This window comes from Pan paniscus, chromosome 20 (assembly GCF_029289425.2).
Source record: "Pan paniscus chromosome 20, NHGRI_mPanPan1-v2.0_pri, whole genome shotgun sequence".
Classification (NCBI taxonomy): domain Eukaryota; kingdom Metazoa; phylum Chordata; class Mammalia; order Primates; family Hominidae; genus Pan; species Pan paniscus.
Window position 1 is genome coordinate 56,602,466 of NC_073269.2, and position 18,323 is coordinate 56,620,788.

General features: G+C 55.2%; 1 protein-coding gene across 4 annotated transcripts in view; it reads right to left on the reverse strand.

The window, feature by feature from the left end:
• The window catches only part of LRRC4B (leucine rich repeat containing 4B), a 51,745-nt gene that overhangs the window by 17,940 nt on the left and 15,482 nt on the right, over positions 1–18,323 (reverse strand). For 2 of the 4 annotated variants that reach the window (XM_003813630.6, XM_008966156.4), the window contains exon 2: positions 13,933–14,264. In XM_003813630.6, coding sequence (XP_003813678.1) covers positions 13,933–14,229 — 297 coding nt within the window. In that variant the 5' untranslated portion in view covers positions 14,230–14,264. Of the gene's footprint in view, positions 1–13,932; positions 14,265–16,595; positions 16,858–18,323 lie in introns of those variants that run through there. The other 2 variants (XM_008966155.5, XM_008966154.5) reach the window with 2 other exon arrangements.

An 18,323-nucleotide genomic window follows, 5' to 3' on the forward strand; every position in this document is an offset into this window, starting at 1 on the left:
GACAGTCTTGCTCTGTCACCAGGCTGGAGTGCAGCGATCTCAGCTCACTGCAACCTCTGCCTCCCGGGTTCAAGTGATTCTCCTGCCTCAGCCTTCCGAGTAGCTGGGATTACAGGTGTGTGCCACCACACCCAGCTAATTGTTTGTATTTTTAGTAGAGACAGGGTTTCACTGTGTTAGCCAGGATGGTCTCGATCTCCTGACCTCATGATCTGCCCGCCTTGGCCTCCCAAAGTGCTGGGATTACAGGCGTGACCCACCACGCCCGGCCTATTTATTTATTTATTTATTTATTTATTTATTTTTAAGACAGGATCTTGCTCTATTGCTCAGGCTGGAGTGCAGTGGCATGATTTCAGCTCACTGCAGCCTCCGCCTCCTGGGTTCAAGTGATTCTCCCACCTTAGCCTCCTGAGTAGCTGGGATTACAGGTGCAAACAACCACACCAGGCTAATTTTTGTATTTTAGTAGAGACAAGGTTTCACCAAGTTGGCCAGGCTGGTCTCCAACTCCTGACCTCAGGTGATCTGCCTGCCTCTGCCTCCCAGAGTGCTGGGATTACAGACGTGAACCACTGCACTCGGCCTGTTTTTATGTTTTGAATATAATGAGTCAATCACAAAAGTTTAGCAAGCTTACTGTTGCTTGTGTGTGTGTGTTAATTTTTTTACATTCGGATTTTAAAAACTGTTATTTGTCACATCAACTGTCTTTATGATGACTTCTCATATTTCTTGCTTGTCCCTGAGACAAGGAACTTGTGCCTCCCTCTCCAGCAGGGACTTCCCTGATGCCATGACTGGCAGCACTGCAGGGGCCGTTGTGGGCCCCTGATTCTCACACTGACCCGGCTCAGGCCTAGACGTCCCTCCTCCCATTCATCCTCCTGGGAGTGGCCTCCTGAGCCCTTCTGGGACCAGGCCCTGGCCTGGGTGGAAAGTCTGGCTGGATGGCTACCCGCCCCCGACCCTTCCCCACCACCAGGAGCCCAGAGAGGCATCTGAACCTGGGTGTAAACAACAAGGGGATGAGATCTATATCAGAGGCATGTGCAAGACCAAGCAAGGCAGCAGGACTTTGCCTAAGGCACCTGCGGGTGGGGTGGGAGAGTGGGGTTAAGCTGAGGCACAGGCCATGGGCCTACACCGCTTCCTGGGCAGCCTTCCCTGGCCTCCCCTCACTATGTTCAGCTCAGCAGCCCCCCGCCAGCTCGTGCACGCTGCTACTGGACTTGTTTACCTTCCTTTTTTTTTTTTTTGTGATGGAGTCTCGCTCTGTTGCCCAGGCTGGAGTGCAATGGCATGATCTCAGCTCACTGCAACCTTCGCCTCCCAGGTTCAAGCGATTCTCCTGCCTCACCCTCCCGAGTATCTGGGATTACAGTAACACATCACCACACCTGGCTAATTTTTGTATTTTTAGTAGAGATGGGGTTTCACTACGTTGGTCAGGCTGGTCTCAAGCTCCTGACCTCAAGTGAGCACCCGCCTCAGCCTCCCGAAGTGCTGGGATTACAGGCGTGAGCCACTGTGCCCAGATGAGACTTGCCAACTTTCTGAACGACCTCTTTCTGCACGCAGTGTCGAGAGGGCAGGGATCTCTGTATGTCCTGCTCTCTGGGCCTCGGGTGGTGCCTGGCACACACTAGGTGCTCAATAAATCAGGGCTGCACTGAATGCTGCAGATGGATTAGCCGGGGCTGTTCAGACACAGGAGGAACAGCCCATGCAGGGAGAAGGATGCACGGGTCTCAGCTCAGCTCCTAGGCTCGCCTCGGGGTGGTGACGAGACCATGGCATCCTTGTGAGGATTAAACTGTCTCGATATCTGTAAGCCATGGAGAAGAGCGCCTGGCACAGGGCAAGCACATCTGTCTGTGACTACTTAAAGGCAGGGCAAGTTTCTGGAAGGGTGGGAAGGAAGGGGCTGGGGTAGCTTCTGGTGCCCAGTAGAGGGTGCCCCTGAGCTTGGTGTAGCTGGGAGCGCCAGGCATACTCATCCTGATCTGAGATGGGGACAGGGTGGCTTGCAGAAAGGTGTCCCCTAGGAGGAGTTGGTGTGGCAACTCCAGCTGGGTGTGGTGGCAGGGGTGTGTGGGTACAGGCTACATCTGGGAGGCTAGGAAGAAGCTGGGGCTTCCAGATGAGCAAGGACAAGGCCAGAGCAAGGACAAGGCCAGAGCCAGGCTGGGCTGTGGGGATGTAGACTGGGACTCAGTGGCAGTTCTGAGACTGAGTCACCAGGGTGCAGCGCCAGGGATAGCTACGAATTAGGAAGCGTTAGGAATCGCGTTGAAAAAACCAAGTTCTGCAGCCAGCCTGCCGGGGCCGAGTCCCAGCTCCGTTACTAACCATGGGACCAGGACCGTTTGCAAGTGTCTTAATTCTCCTATGCCTCAGTTTCCTCATCTGTAACATGAGAAGAATAGGACCTACTCAGGGGGCTGTCGTGAGGCTGAAATTCACTGACCCTGTAAAGGGCTTGGAGCAATGCTGGGGGCCCGGCTGACATTCTCCCGCCCACCCTCGCTGAGCTGTAGAAATAATTGGTCTATTTTCTAGACGAGAAGGCAGGCTCAGAGAGGTGACTCAACGCCTTAGCGTCATTCGTGGAGGGGAGAACGCGGGTCTTGTGCCTCTCAGGCCTCGCAGGCTGCTCAACAGAGATGTGGGACTGATACTCCCACCTAGCCCGTCCCGGGCCTGTCCCGAGGCTCAGGGGCCATGTGGCTTTGCAGGACGCCAAGCAATTCTACGCCTTTGTCAATTTAACTTTAACAGGTGTGAGCCACCGCGCCCGGCCGACTGTTCTTTTCTGTAAGTGTGCTGTGAGTCATCATGAGAAAAAGTTAAGAAGAAACTGACAAAGTATGGGAAATCCTATTTGAAAAGGGTAGAAACTGAGGCTCGGAGTGGTGACAAGGATTATGTGGGCCCCGAGATGGCGCTGCTGAGGGAATGAAGAGGATAACTCAGCTGGAATGAGAGCCAGGGAGGCCGCAGTTAGACACGAAGTCTCAGCAGCCCGGGAACGGACGGCAGAGGGCGCACTGCTCCCTCCTATCCAGAGGACCCCCTGGCTGCTGGTCGCAGGCCCGCAGCTGGGGGATGTCCCAGTTGACCTCAAGAGAGGTCAGCTCCTAGATTCCCCTCTACAGATCCTTCCTTCCGCCATTTTCTTTCTTTCTTTCTTTTTTGTTTTTTTGAGATGGAGTCTCTCTCTGTTGCCCAGGCTGGAGTGCAGTGGCACAATCTCAGCTCACTGCAACCTCTGCCTCCGGGTTCAAGTGATTCTCCTGCCTCAGCCTCCTGAGTAGCTAGTACTACAGGCACGCACTACCACTCCCAGATAATTTTTGTATTTTTGGTAGAGACGAGGTTTCGCCATGTTGGCCAGGCTAGTTTCCAATTCCTGACCTCAGGTGATCCAACCGCCTCGGCCTCCCGAAGTGGTGGGATTACAGGCGCGAGCCACCGCGCCCGGCCCTCCCACCGTTTTCTTCCTTAAAGGGCTCTAACTGGGAAAAGTCTGTCCAATCAAAAGCCCCATGTTTCATGCCTCTGGAGGGATCAGCCGCCTGGAAAATGCGAACTAGTGGGTAATTTAAAAGCTATTCTTGGTATTTGCCTTGATAATGCACTATGGCCGGGGTATTTATTTGGTTAGTTTGGGTTTTGTCTTGCTTTGTTTTTGTTTTTTGTTTTTTTGTTTTTTTGAGACAGAGTCTCGCTCTGCCACCTAGGCTGGAGTCCAGTGGCAAAATCACAGCTCACTGCAGCCTCTGCCTCCTGGCCTCATGCAATCTTCCCACCTCAGCCTCCCAGGGATCTGGGACTACAGGTGCGTGCCACCACACCTGGCTAATTTTTGTATTTTTAGTAGAGATGGGGTCTTGCTATGTTGCCCAGGCTGGTTTCAAACTCCTGAGCTCAAGCGATCCACCTGCCTTGGCCTCCCAAAGTGCTGGGATTACAGGTGTGAGCCACCGTGCTGGGATTACAGGTGCGAGCCACCGCACGCCGCCTTTTTTTTTTCGAGACAGATTCTTGCTTTGTCGCCAGGCTGGAGTGCAGTGGCACGATCTCGGCTCACTACCACCTCTGCATCCTGGGTTCAAACGATTCTCCTGCCTCAGCCTCCCAAGTAGCCAGGTGCCTGCCACCACACCCGGCTAATTTTTGTATTTTTAGTAGAGACAGGGTTTCACCATGTTGGCCAGGCTGGTCTCGAACTCCTGACCTTGTGATCCACCTGCCTTGGCCTCCCAAAGTGCTGGGATTACAGGGGTGAGCCACTGTGCCCGGCCAGGTTTTGTTTTTTGTTTTTGAACAGAATTACCATCCTGTAGCTGCCTCACTTTGGCTGTCTGGGCCTGGCTTCTCCACATTGACTCTCAGGGTGGGGCAGACATATATACCTTCTGAGGCACATGGCAAGCCCATGGGGGCTACAGCTTGCTGGGCGACCTTGGATAAGTCACTCAGAGCCTGTGCCTCCATTTCCACGTCCATAAGATGAGAGAAGTCATCCTGCCCTCACAGGAATAAATGGGGTTAGATGAGCGCTCCCTGACCCCCTGCTCCAGGTAAATGCTTTGAAATTTTTGTTTCTTTTTCCTCATTTAGGAAAAGGTGAGCAAATTCCAGTATAGCCTTTTTTTTTTCTTTCCAGCTTGCATAGGATTTTATACTTAGTATTTTTAAAGCTTAATTTGTTCTGATTATAAAAGTTATTGGCTGGGTGTGGTGGCTCACACATGTAATCCCAGCACTTTGGGAGGCCGAGGCAGGTGGATCACAAGGTCAGGAGTTCGAGACCAGCCTGGCCAGCATGGTGAAACCCCATCTCTACCAAAAATACAAAAATCAGCAGGGCGTGGTGGCAGGTGCCTGTAGTCCCAGCTACTCGGGAGGCTGAGGCAGGAGAATTGCTTGAACCCGAGAGGTGGAAGTTGCAGTGAACCGAGATCGCGCCACTGCACTCCAGCCTGGGGGACAGTGCGAGACTCCATCTCAAAAAAAAAAAAAAAAGTTATTAAATGCTGTCACTGAAGAAAATCTAGAGAATAAAGAAAACATAAAGAAGAAATTAAATATCCCTGTAATACTAATGCAAAGAGAAAAGACCCTGTTGACCTTCCTGGGTGTTTCTCGGTCTTTTAAAATATATTGCTTAAGTTTTAAAAGTGAATTGGAGATCCTATTCACATTCTTTGAAAGCTCAGTATTACGTTTTGAGCATTTCCCCATGTCATCCACTATTATTTGAAACTCTGTTTTAAATAGCTGCATAATATTCCATTGTAATGGGCACAGTGATTCATTGAACCCAGGGGTCCGCAACCCCTAGGCCACAGACCGGTACTGCTGGGTGGCCTGTTAGGAACCAGGCTGCACAGAAGGAGGTGAGCAGCAGGCGAGCGAGCATTACTGTCTGAGCTCTGCCTCCTATCAGATCACTGGCGGCATTACATTCTCTTTTATTTAAATTACAAAAAAATTTTTTTTTGAGACAGAGTCTTGCTCTGTTGCCTAGGCTGGAGTGCAGTGGCACGATCTCAGCACACTACAACCTCCGTCTCTCGGGTTCAAGTGATTCTCCTGCCTCCTGAGTATCTGGGATTACAGACACCTGCCACCATGCCTGGCTTACTTTTGTATTTTTAGTAGAGACAGGTTTTGCCATGTTGGCCAGGCTGGTCTCGAACTCATGACCTCAGGTGATCCACCCACCTCAGCCTCCCAAAGTACTGGGGTTACAGGCGTGAGGCACCACGCTCGGCCAGCATTAGATTCTCATAGGAACGTGAACCCTATTGTGAACTGTGCAGACGAGGGATTTAGTTTACTTGCTCCTTATGAGAATCTAATGCCTGATGATCCATCACTGTCTCCCATCACCCCGAGATGGGACCATCTAGTTGCAGGAAAACAAGCTCAGGGCTCCCACTGATTCTACGTTATAGTGAGTAGTATAATTATTTTATTATACATTACGATGTAATAATAATAATAGAAATAAAGTGCACCGGCCGGGCGTGGTGGCTCACGCCTGTAATCCCAGCACTTTGGGAGGCCAAGGCAGGTGGATCATGAGGTCAGGAGATCGAGACCATCCTGGCTAACATGGTGAAACCCTACCTCTACTAAAAATACAAAAAAATTAGCCGGGTGTGCTGGTGGGTGCCTGTAGTCCCAGCTACTCGGGAGGCTGAAGCAGGAGAATGGCGTGAACCCGGGAGGCGGAGCTTGCAGTGAGCCGAGATGGCGCTACTGCACTCCAGCCTGGGCGAAAATGAGAGGCTCTGTCTCAAAAAAAAAAGAAAAGAAAAGAAAAGAAAAGAAAAATTAGCCGCACACAGTGGCGTGTGCCTGTAATCCCAGCTACTCGGGAGGCTGAGGCAGGAGAATCGCTTGAACTTGGGAGGCGGAGGTTGCAGTGAGCCAAGATTGCACCACTGCACTCCAGCCTGGTGACAGAGTGAAGCAAGACTCTATCTCAAAAAAAAAAAAAAGGAAAAAGAAATGCACCATAAATGTAATGCCAAAACCATCTCCTCGACACCCCAGTCCATGGAAAAATTATCTTCCATGAAACCAGTCCCTGGTGCCAAAAGGGTTGGGGACCGCTGATGTAACCAGTCCCTTGTCAGCAGGAGTTGAGGCTACTTCTAAACGTTGGTAGTCGGGCCATCCTTAAACACAACTCTTTGAAGCCCCTCTAATAATTTCCTTAGGATGGATTGGTTTGTTCCTTAAGCTGGAACCACACTTGCTTGCCATACAACCTCATAGCCAGCCCCAGGAGGGACCCAGGGCCGCCCGCTAAAAGCCTTGGGTGGATTCAGTGGTACTTTGTTAAATTAAGTACGTGAATATCCTACGGCCTGGCAATTCCCTCTGGGTATATATTCCACAGAAATGATCATGCAGCTCCCAGAGTGGTCCTGAGGGAGGATTTGCGGTGGGGCAGCTAGAAGCCTCCGGGACGTCCAGTCTCATCAGGAAGCAGTGGGGGACTTGGCAGATGGACGGGGGTGGGTGCCCATCAATTCTGTAGCAGCGACAGCAGCAGAGTGGACACACACAGCAATATGAACCACTCTCAGAAACACAGGCCGAGCGAACACAGTGAGACAAAGACAGCGATCTTAACGCAGCTTCATCTGCATAAATTAAGAATACGTGTACACAAAGCAACAATACCCATTTTGCAAGAACACACACAAGCAAAAAATCCACAGTAAACACATTAGGAGGACTTTCTGTGGGGAGAGGGTAAGGCGGGGATATGAGGATAAAAGGGAGGGAAGGAGGAAGGAGCCAGTCCGGTGAGGACCAGGTACCTGACTGAGGAGCGAGGAGTGGACAGGCTGGGCCCAGCCGAGGTGGTGCAGCTTCCCCCCAGGTCCCGAGGAGATGGAGGCGCAGATCTGCACCCGGTCTTCTCCCAGGGGGCCAGGGCACGTGAGCTGCGGGGAGGCAGTCTCCAGGCCTCTGCCTTAAAAGGCATTTCCGGAGGCTCCAGGCTTGCAGCCCCCACCAATCTCAAAAAACAGTGGTGGGGCCGGGGGAGGGCCTCAGAGAATTGCTGATTTTTTTTTTTTTTTTTTTTTTTGAGACGGAGTCTCGCTCTGTCACTCAGGCGGGAGTGCATTGGTATGATCTCAGCTCACTGCAGACTCCACCTCCCGGGTTCAAGCTATTCTCCTTCCTCAGCCTCCCAAGTAGCTGGGACTACAGGCATGCGCCACTATGCCTGGCTAATTTTGGTATTTTTAGTAGAGATGGGGTTTCACCATGTTGGCCAGGCTGGTCTCGAACTCCTAACCTCAGGTGATCTGCCTGCCTCAGCCTTCCAAAGTACTGGGATTACAGGCATAGCCACCGCGCCTGGCCATGATATTTTAAAAAACACATCCTCTGTCTTACTATGGGGACCACCTACTGTCTCTGTCATGTGGCAGAAGAACATTTTAACTCTCTCACCAAAGATGAATGGCAACGTTCTAGCCTCCCAGAGAGAGGCCAGCACCGTCACCCCGTGGACTTAGAGTCCCCCAAAGTCCCCGCGAGGTTCTTGCTGCCCACCGCGCCCAAGCCAGGGTCAGGTGAGAACAGGAGTCTCCGAGCCACCCCCCAGAGCTCACGGGAGGGCGTCGCAGGGATTCGCGTCGGCTCCCACCGACAGATGGCTGCAGGCCTCTGCCAAGGATCCGGGCAGGAGCTCGGGAGCTGGCCTCCCATTCAGAGGCAAACAGCTGCTGGGCACCTCCTGTGTGCCAGGCTCGGCCCTAGGTGCTGGGGATCCGGCAGGGAACATTGCAAAGTCCCTGCCTTCATGCAGGTGGCAGCGCGGCGGGGGACAGATGACAACCAAGGCGGCAGGCCACACGGGAGGCTCTCGAATCCCCAGAATTCAGCCTCCCGCTACCAATGCTTCAGTGCCAGGCCCTGGTGTGTGTGTGTGTGTGTGTGTGTGTCTCTGTGTGTGTGTGTGTGTAAGGGAGAAGTATACTCAAATGAGGAAGCCACATAGAACTCACAGGGCGGTGCTTCTCTCATCATCCCTCAGACCCAGAAACTCCGCTTCTAGGAATTTATCCCAAGGGCAGAATCCAGAACATTAGGAAGAATGAGCCAACGGATGTCCCCCCGGTGTTGTTCATATCAACTCAGAAATTGGAAATAAGGAGGCCGGGCGCGGTGGCTCACGCCTGTAATCTCAGCACTTTGGGAGGCCGAGGTGGGCGGATCCCTTGAGGCCAGGAGTTCGAGACCAGCCGGGTCAATATGGTGAAACCCCGTCTCTACTAGAAAGTACAAAAATTAGCTGAGTGTCATGGCGGGCACCTGTAGTCTCAGCTACTCGGGAGGCTAAGGCAGGAGAATCTCCTGAACCCAGGAGGCAGAGGTTGCAGTGAGCCAAGACTGTATCACGGCACTCCAGCCTGGGTGACAGAGTGAGGCTCCATCTCAAAAAAAAAAAAAAAAGGCCGGGCACGGTGGCTCACGCCTGTAATCCCAGCACTTTGGGAGGCCGAGGCGGGCGGATCACGAGGTCAGGAGATCGAGACCATCCTGGCTAACACGGTGAAACCCCGTCTCTACTAAAAATACAAAAAATTAGCCGGGCGTGGTGGCGGGCGCCTGTAGTCCCAGCTACTCGGGAGGCTGAGGCAGGAGAATGGCGTGAACCTGGGAGGCGGAGCCCTGGGCGACAGAGCGAGACTCCGTCTCAAAAAAAAAAAAAAAAAAAAAAAAAAAAAGAAAAGAAAAAAGAAAAAGAAGGGCCTGGTTAAATAACAGGATGCTGGCTGGGTGTGGTGGCTTGGGCCTGTAATCCCAGAACTTTGGGAGGCCAAGGCGGGCAGATCATCTGAGGTCAGGAGTTTGAGACCAGCCTGCCCAACATGGTGAAACCCCGTTTCTACTAAAAATACAAAAAATTAGCTGGGCGTGGTGGTGCGTGCCTGTAATCCCAGCTACTTGGGAGGCTGAGGCGGTAGAATAGCTTGAACGCGGGAGGCAGAGGTTGCAGTGAGCTGAGATTGCACCATTGCACTCCAGCTTGGGCAACAAAAGCAAAACTCCATCTCAAAAAAAATAAAAAATAGGCTGGGTGCAGTGGCTCATGCCTGTAATCCCAGCACTTTGGGAGGCCGAGGCGGGCAGATCACGAGGTCAGGAGATCAAGACCATCCTGGCTAACACGGTGAAACCTCATCTCCACTAAAAATACAAAAAAATTAGCTGGGTGTGGTGGCGGGCGCCTGTAGTCCCAGCTACTCGGGAGGCTGAGGCAGGAGAATGGCGTGAACCCGGGAGGCGGAGCTTGCAGTGAGCCGAGATCACGCCACTGCACTCCAGCCTGGGTGACAGAGCGAGGCTCCGTCTCAAAAAAAAATAAATAAATAAAAATATAAATAAAAATAAAAAAATAAAAAAGCTAAAACTCCATTTACAAATCAGCAGCAATTGTGCAACACACTGTGCATGGGTGGGGAGGGTGTCCGAATGCAAAGACACCAAAGCGAAGGAGAGCTACCCGTGGCTGTGGGATTATGGTTGGCTTCTGTCTTCCTGTTTTTACTTAGGTATATTTTCTAGTTTTTCTCAATTAATTTATATTCATTCTGTAATAAGTAATTAAAAATACACTTATGGCTGGGTTAGGTGGTTTATACCTGTAATCCCAGCACTTTGGGAGGCCGAGGTGGGCGAATTGCTTGGGTCCAGGAGTTCAAGACCAGCCTGGGAAACATAGTGAGACCCTGTCTTCATAAAAAAGAAAAAAAATCGAGACCATCCTGGCTAACACGGTGAAACCCCGTCTCTATTAAAATACAAAAAATTAGCTGGGCGTGGTGGGTGGCGCCTGTAATCCCAGCTACTCAGGAGGCTGAGGCAGGAGAATGGCGTGAACCCAGGAGGCGGAGCTTGCAGTGAGCCAAGATCGTACCACTGCACTCCAGCCTGGGCGACAGAGCGAAGACTCCGTCTCAAAAAAAAAAAAGGTCAGGCTTGGTGGCTCACGCCTGTAATCCCGGCACTTTGGGAGTCCGAGGCGGGCAGATCATCTGAGGTCGGGAGTTCGAGTTTAGCCTGACCAACATGGAGAAACCCTGTCTCTACTAAAAATACAAAATTAGCCGGGCGTGGTGGCACATGCCTGTAATCCCAGCTACTCAAGAAGGCTGAGGCAGGAGAATCACTTGAACCCAGGAGGTGGAGGTTGCGGTGAGCCGAGATCACGCCATTGCACTCCAGCCTGGGTAACAAGAGTGAAACTCCATCTCAAAAAAAAAAAAAAAAAAAAAAAAAAGAATTAGCTGGGTGTGATGGTGTCTCCCAGTAGTCCCAGCTACTCTGGAGGCTGAGGCAGGAGGATCACGTGAGCCAGGGAAGTTAAGGCTGCAGGGAGCCGTGATAGTCCCACTGCACTCCAGCCTGAGTGACAGAGTGAGACCCTGTCTCTAAAAATGAAACCATTTACATAGACACAGGAAAGAGCCAGGAAGGCATTAGAACAAAATGTAAACAGTAGTTATTTATATCTGGTGATGGAACTAGGGTGATTTTTTCAATTTTTTATTTGGATAACTAAAGAGTTATTACTTTTTTTTTTTTTTTTTTTTTTAAGACAGGGTCTCTCTGTTGCCCAGGATGGAGTGCAGTGGTGAAATCTCAGCTCACTGCAACCTCTGCCTCCTGGTCTCAAGCAAGCCTCCCACCTCAGCCTCTTGAGTAGCTGGGACCACAGGCTCATGCCACCATACCTGGCTAATTTTTGGTTTTTTAGTGGAGATGGGGATTTGCTGTGTGGCTCAGGCTGGTCTTGAACTCCTGGGCTCAAGTAATCCACCTGCTTCAGTCTCCCAAAGTGCTGGGATTACAGGCATGAGTCACCGCGCCAGGCTAAAAGTCATTACTTTTTAAAGAGCCTCTGGGCCAGGCGTGGTGGCTCACGCCTGTAATCCCAGCACTTTGGGAGGCCGAGGCGGGTGGACCACCTGAGGTCAGGAGTTCGAGACCAGCCTGGCCAACCTGGTGAAACCTCGTCTCTACTAAAAATATAAAAATTTGCTGAGCGTGGCAGCAGGCGCCTGTAATCCCAGCTACTCAAGAGACTGAGGCGGGAGACTCGCTTGAACCCGGGAGGTGGAGGTTACAATGAGCCAACGTTGCGCCACTGCAGTCCAGCCTGGGAGACAGAGCGAGACTCTGTCTCAAAATAAATAAATAAATAAATACAAAAATAAAGAGCCTCTGATTACCCTCGACGTGGTCCATGCCTCTTGCTGTCTGGGATGTGTCCACTGAGGGAGGCCAAGCCCACTGACAAACACAAGCATCCACTCTCGTGGACTGGACGAACACACCCTCCATCCATGTCTCTGGGTGGGGGGGGGCGGTGCAAGAACCCCTGGGTGGGGAGGATGAGAAATAGAGGCGTCTGGATCCCTATTGATGCTTTTCACCCTTTGACAATGTCCACCTTGGTGTGTGCTTTACCAGGTGCATGATATACGGAGGGAGCGGGCCTGTGCATGACTTACCATAAATGAACGTACGTCCGCTGGTGGCGCCCAGCACGTTTGTGGGACTGAATTGTTCACTGAGCCCCCTCGCCCCCGCACAAAGAGAAACGGGTCCAGGTTCTACGACGGGGATGTTGCCACGGCCTGGGGCTGCTGGTGAGTGGCGTGGGTGCCTCCCTGTCCCACGCTCTCCCTGGCCATTTCTGCAAAGCGCGTTTCCCTGGCGTGCCGTCCCAGCCACTGGCTCCTTTTCCTCCTCATTTCTTCCCCACTAGAATGTGAGCTGCCAGGGCTAGGGCTGGGCTTTGCCTGGCTCGGTCACCACCCAGGACAGGGCTTGGTGCAGAGCCGGTGCTGCCGGTGTCTGTTGAACGTCACGTGTATAAGTGGGGGAAGGATGGAGTGCAGGGAAGCCGGGGGCAGGTGCATGGGGACCGCACAGTGCGGAATGTCACCTGCTCAAGGGAGACGTGGATGGATCGGTGGAGACTGCAACTAGGGAGATGCAAGGCAGACTCAAAGCAAACTGGCAGATATGGGAGCCTGTGGGAGGTGGGTGTGGACAGAGGGACAAGGCCCTGCGGGAGCAGGGGGTGGTGATGTGACGACGTCCCTGACGTTTCTGGACCCCTTCGCTGGCCCTTGCCCCACAGCCACCAGGAAGGGACTGCTCCCCTGGGAGGTCCCTTTTCTTCCCTGAATCTGGCTCTCAGGATGGTCAGATGGGAGCAGCCAAGTCCTCCCACCCCTTCCCAGGGACAGACCAGGCAGAAAAGCAGCCGCATTTCTTAGGGGAGCTGTTACATCTGGAAGATTAGATCTGGAGGGGCTGGGACCTCTGGCATCAGCACCCTCTTCTCTCCCAGCTTTACAGGCTGGAACAGGAGGGGGCTTGCTTGGAGGCAGGAGTTGGACCAAATCAGCCTGGGGTAATGATCCCCTGGGAATCACTGGCAATGCCTGGAGATATTTTTGGAACTGGGGGTGGGGTGCTACTGGCATCTAGTGGCCGGAAATGCTGGTAAACATCCTACAGCACACAGGACAGAGCCCCCCACCCTGCCCGCCAAAGGATGATAGGGCAGGCCCCAAATGTCAATAGGGCAGAGGTTGAGAAGCCCTGCTTTCTAATAGCACAGCTCTGTCCCCCCAAGCCCTCGCTTACGGCCTATCCTAATCAGAGTCATCATTAATCGAGTGGCAGCTGCCCCATCCTGAGCACCAGCCACAGGCCACCATGGCGCCAAGCACCACAGCGTTCTCAGCCTCTCTGCTCTCCAATTCTCACACCAGCTCCAGGAAATGGGGACGCAAACCCTGCACTGCCCGGCAAATGACCATGGAAACGCCTCCTGTCCTCTGACCACTCGCCAGGTGCCAGCACACAGGCTAACGCCCCAATAAGTACCAGACCCATCAGCCCTCACAGCAACACCTCAACGCAGGGGCTCGCATTGTCCCCGCTTTTCAGATGAAGAAACTGAGGCTCAGAATCATGCCGTCACCTTCCCAAGGCCACGAGAGGGTGTGGTGGTGCAGATGCCACAGAGGTCCCTGTGAAAGGGTTGCTCTCCACACCCCAGGGACTCCAGGGCTCGGCCTAGGCCAACCCGCCTGTCCTGTGCTGGGGGGGCTGGGCAGGTGGCCTGCACTTGGGCCCCGACACGGTGGGTCAGAGACAGGGAGCACTGTGCTCTCAAAGCCCGGAGGGCCTCCACTCCACCTCGGGAGCCCGGCTCCAGCTGATAGGATGCAGACCCGCAGGCCACATCCACAAGTGCCGGAGACAGGGAAGCCCCGGTGTGGGGAGGCCCAGAAGGGATGGGCTACATCTGCATGCCTCCCCAGTGTCCCCCTCCAAGGTCCCCCTCTGCCCGCTGGCCCCGCATACCTGGATGCCGTTCTCTTGCAGGTTCAGGTACCGCGTGTTGACCGGGATGCTGGCTGGGACCTCGGCCAGGTCTCTCCGTGTGCAGATCACCCGGCTGGCCTGGTTGCTGCAGGAGCAGGCCACGGGGCAGGAGGTGGCCGGCGGGGAGCCCCCTCCGGCGGCAGATGTCACGGCCACTCCACCTCCACCGGCCCCCAGGGGTGGGGAGAAGAGCCAGAGGAAGAGCAATGCCCCGTGGGGCCAGGACATCCTACCGGGCGGCAGCGGGGGGCACGGGGAGCCGCGGGCACGCGCCATCCTCAATGTTCATGCTCTGCGTGGACGCTGGGGGGCTGTGGGTGGGGGAGAGAGCGGGGAGAGGCTCGGTGAGGGACAGGAGCCCATGTGGCCCGGGTGCTCGCCAACACCCAGGCAGCCCCATCGCCGCCTCCCTGCCCCATGCCCAGAACAAAGGGACAGGGAGGGAGACAGCCGCCGATGGACCCACCCAGCAGGCTGGGGCAGGCAGAAGGAAGCTTGGCCCGCCTGGCCCTGCACTAGCTCATCCTCTCCATGCTGGCAAGATTCTACGCCCATTCTGCAGCAGGGAAAACTGAGGCTGGGGGAGAGGAAGTGCCTGCCCAAGGTCACTCAGCCAGTAAGTGCAGAAGTTGTTCAGATTCAAAACCCAGTTCTTTGCATGACTTCAAAAAGGTAGATACATCAGAGGAGTGAGACAGACAGACAGACAGACAGACAAGGCGAGGGGGCAGAAAGGGGGAAGAGCAAGCGAGGTGGCGAGGACCTCGCTCCCATCCCAACACCCGCCTGGTCCCCTTGCCACCTGCGTGATCACCTGGGAGGTGGGTCCCAGCCTCCTCTCCCCTCCACTCCCTCCCCCTCTCCCCCTCCCAGGGATGTTAGTGAAGAGATGCATTTCCCCCACCCCCTGTGCCCTCAGCTAAACCAAAAGACCCTCCGCTGCACACCCTCCTGTCACTGCCCACCCTGTCCAGGCCCTGTGGGGGCCTCACAGCAGCTTCAGAGACTTGAGTCAGACTCATGGGAGAATCTGAGGGAGAGAGAGGTAAGGTGGCAGACAAGGCAACCGTGGAGGTGACAGGTGTGGGCAGGTGAAGGGAGGGCTGGGAGGCAGCAGGGTGAAGAGGGAGGAGACTGGAGCTTGTGTGTGAGGGTGGCTGGGGACCTGACGGGGGGTGGCACAGGCCGAGAGGCCACCAGCTGCACCCCCTCCTTTGCCCCGAGACTGTGGGTGCTCCAGGCAGAGACAGCCCCGATGGGACTCATGCCAGCTGCTGCCGCAGGACCGAGCTTGGTTCTCGGGGAGGGGATGGGGAAGGGAAGGGGGTCCAGGGACTCTGCCTGGGTTCTGGGAGGAAAGCAGACAGTGGGGACTCGGGAACTCTGAGAAGTCACGCTGTACCTCCCCAATCTGTCCTGCCCCGCCATTTCCATGGAACCAGAGAGGGAAAGGGGATGGGTGAGTCACAGCAATGATACCAGTAACAATAGTCTCTCCGGAACACTGGGTGAGCCCTTGCAATGCAGCAAACTGTATCCTGGTCGTCTCATGTGAGCCTCATAATGACCATAGGAGAAAGCTATTAGGATGCCCAATTTACAGATGGGGACACTGAGGCACTATGAGGGAAAACGGCCTGTCCAAGGGCACAGAGCAGGCCGGGAGGGCCCAAAGGGGGTACTTCGGCCCTGGGTCTACCCTCTGGCTCCCAGCTCTCCTTTGCACGCAGCATCTCTGAGTACACACAAATACACCCATACCAGCAGGCCCTGCCCCAACACAGGCCAACCCCAAACCATTCCCAAGAGACCAGGAGGAGAGCAGGTCACACAAACACGCACACCAACCCACTCACACACTCAGCAGTGATGGGGCACACCCTCTCACGGTGGACTCTCAGGACCCCCCTCTCACGGTGGACTCTCAGGACCCCCGACACAGGCTCACCCCCAGGCACATGGCTATGCACACACACAGTCACTCCCTCCTCCTGCAGTTTCCAAGACCATTTTAACCCAGATAAAAATGTGTGTGCATACGTCTGTGTATCTGAGTGCATGTGTGAGAGCGAGGGCTAGACAGAGACACAGAGAGACAGAGAGAGACAGAGACAGAAGCAGAGGCAGAGAGACAGAGGGCAGGGGAAAGAGGGAGCTGGGGAGAGAAAGAGAGAGAGGTTGATTCTGTGTCCACCCGGGCTCATTTTTCTCCTGCAGGGCTGGGGCCGTGTGTCTGTGTCTGACTATGTGAGTGCGGTGAGGGTCTTCATTTTCCTGAATGTGAACAGGGAGGTCGATGCCCAGTCCTTATCCTGGGTCTGGGGCTCCCACCTCTTAAGACCCTGGCGATGATCCAGCCCACACCCTCTTAGCCAAAGGGCTGGCCCAAAGCGCAGGGCCTGGATTTGAGGCTGGAGGACCCCGCAGGGCCTGTGGGAGCCCACGGCACCCACCCCGGCCTCCAGGCCTGCCGCTGCCATGTCTACCTCCGCATCTGTCCCCAGCTCTCCCGCTGCCAGCCCGCATCCCCCCACCCCCATCACGGTTTCTGCAGCGACTCGGCCTCCCTCCCCTTCCCCCCCCCCGCCCTCCGCCATCTCCCATCCTTTTCTCCCCACAACCCCACGGTGGGGGACACTCACCCTGGTGGCTTGGCTTCCGCTGGGCCTCTCCCTGCGCCCAGGCCCCCCCCTCCACATGCCTCCGGCCAGCCGGGGTCTCTGCCTCCCCAGTTCTCCAGGGCTTCCCGTCGAGATCGTGCTGGGGGGGGCGCAGGGGCTTCTTGGGTCTCCCCGCGCCCCCCCCACTGGCCTGTCGCCCTTCCCACCCCTGGGGAGGGCTGTCCTTTGGCCACTGCAGCAGTTCTCTGCTCCCCTCCCCGCTCGCCTCCTCCGGTCTCCTTCCACCCCCTCTCCCACCTCTACCTCGACTCTCCCCCCACCGCAGCCTCCTTTCTCTCCACCCACCGACCCCAGCCCCCTTCTCCTCTCTCTCTGCCCCTCTCGGTCCTCCCCCTCCGCCTCTGGTCCCCGTCCACCTCCTCTGGCCTCAACCCCCTCCTGAGTCTCCCCCCTCACAATCTTGCCTCCCTCGGGACCCCCAGGCCCCTTCTCTCCTTCTCCTCCATCTATTCCTCCCTCTTGCTCTATCCCGGTCACCCTCTCATCGGCCCTGAGCCCGTCTCAGTCAGGTTGTCTGTCTGTCCGTCTGTCTTGGTCCCTTTCTCCCTGGCTCTGTCTGTCTCTCTCTTTCTCCGCGATTACAATTTCTAGTCACACGGCAGTGCAGAGCCAAGCTGTGCCTCAGCTCCCTCCCTCCCCACCCCTCCCTCCTTCTTTCTCTCCTTCTGAACGGGGAGGGCGCCTCTTCTCCCTCCTCCTCAGCCTCCCTTCCCTGCGCCGCCTGGGGGAGGCCTCCCCCTCCCCCGCTAATCAAAGGCTCCGTTATCTAATTAACCCATTGGTTCTGGGCAGCCGAGGAGGCAGCCGAGGAAGGTCGGGGGAAGCGGGGGAGGAAGGTTGCCGGCTGGGCTGCCCAAGAAAGGGGGGTGGTTGGGCCGTGCCAAGCCGGAGCCTCATGGCACACAGACAGCCTCGTTGGCTGCATGACCGGGCTGGGCCACCGCTGACCCCCTCGCCCCCACTTCCAGCCAAAACCCCCCAGCATCACACCCCCCACCGGGTCTAGGCACACAATCTTGCCCAGTGTTTTCCTGCAGATGCCCCTGTACCCCAGGAACTCCTTTGAACCCCCACCATGCCACACAGCCTTTACTCCAACCCTGATACACACCTGATATACCGGCACTGGAACCTGCGCCCTGCACCGTCACCCCGTCCCGTGGCTGAGGGCCAGCCCCTCTCCATGCCACAAAGGCCCCCACCCCTAGAGGAACCCCTCTCCCTTGGACCTTAGCCAGATCCTGACATCCACCTCCTGACACACTTCTGCAAAATCTGCAGGGCAGCCACGTTCATTCATTCAACTTATCCGCCCATCCATCCGTCCATCCATCCGTCCATCCAATCCGTCCATCCATCTGTCCATCCATCCATCCATCCATCCATCCATCCATCCATCTGCCCATCCATCCATCCGTCCGCCCATCCGTCCATCCATCTGTCTATCCATCCGTCCTTCCATCCGTCCGCCCATTCATCCACCCACCCACCCATCCATCCATCCATCCATCCATCCATCCATCCATCCATCCGTCCACCCATCCATCCTTCCATCCATCTGTCCAACAAATGTCTACCCAGTCCCTGCTATGTGCTAGACACTGGCCCAGGACACCCATGGGCCACAAAAGGCACCTCTCGAGAGTGGGGCACATTGGTGAGTGCCGAGAGGCCTGGGTTTGAGTCCTG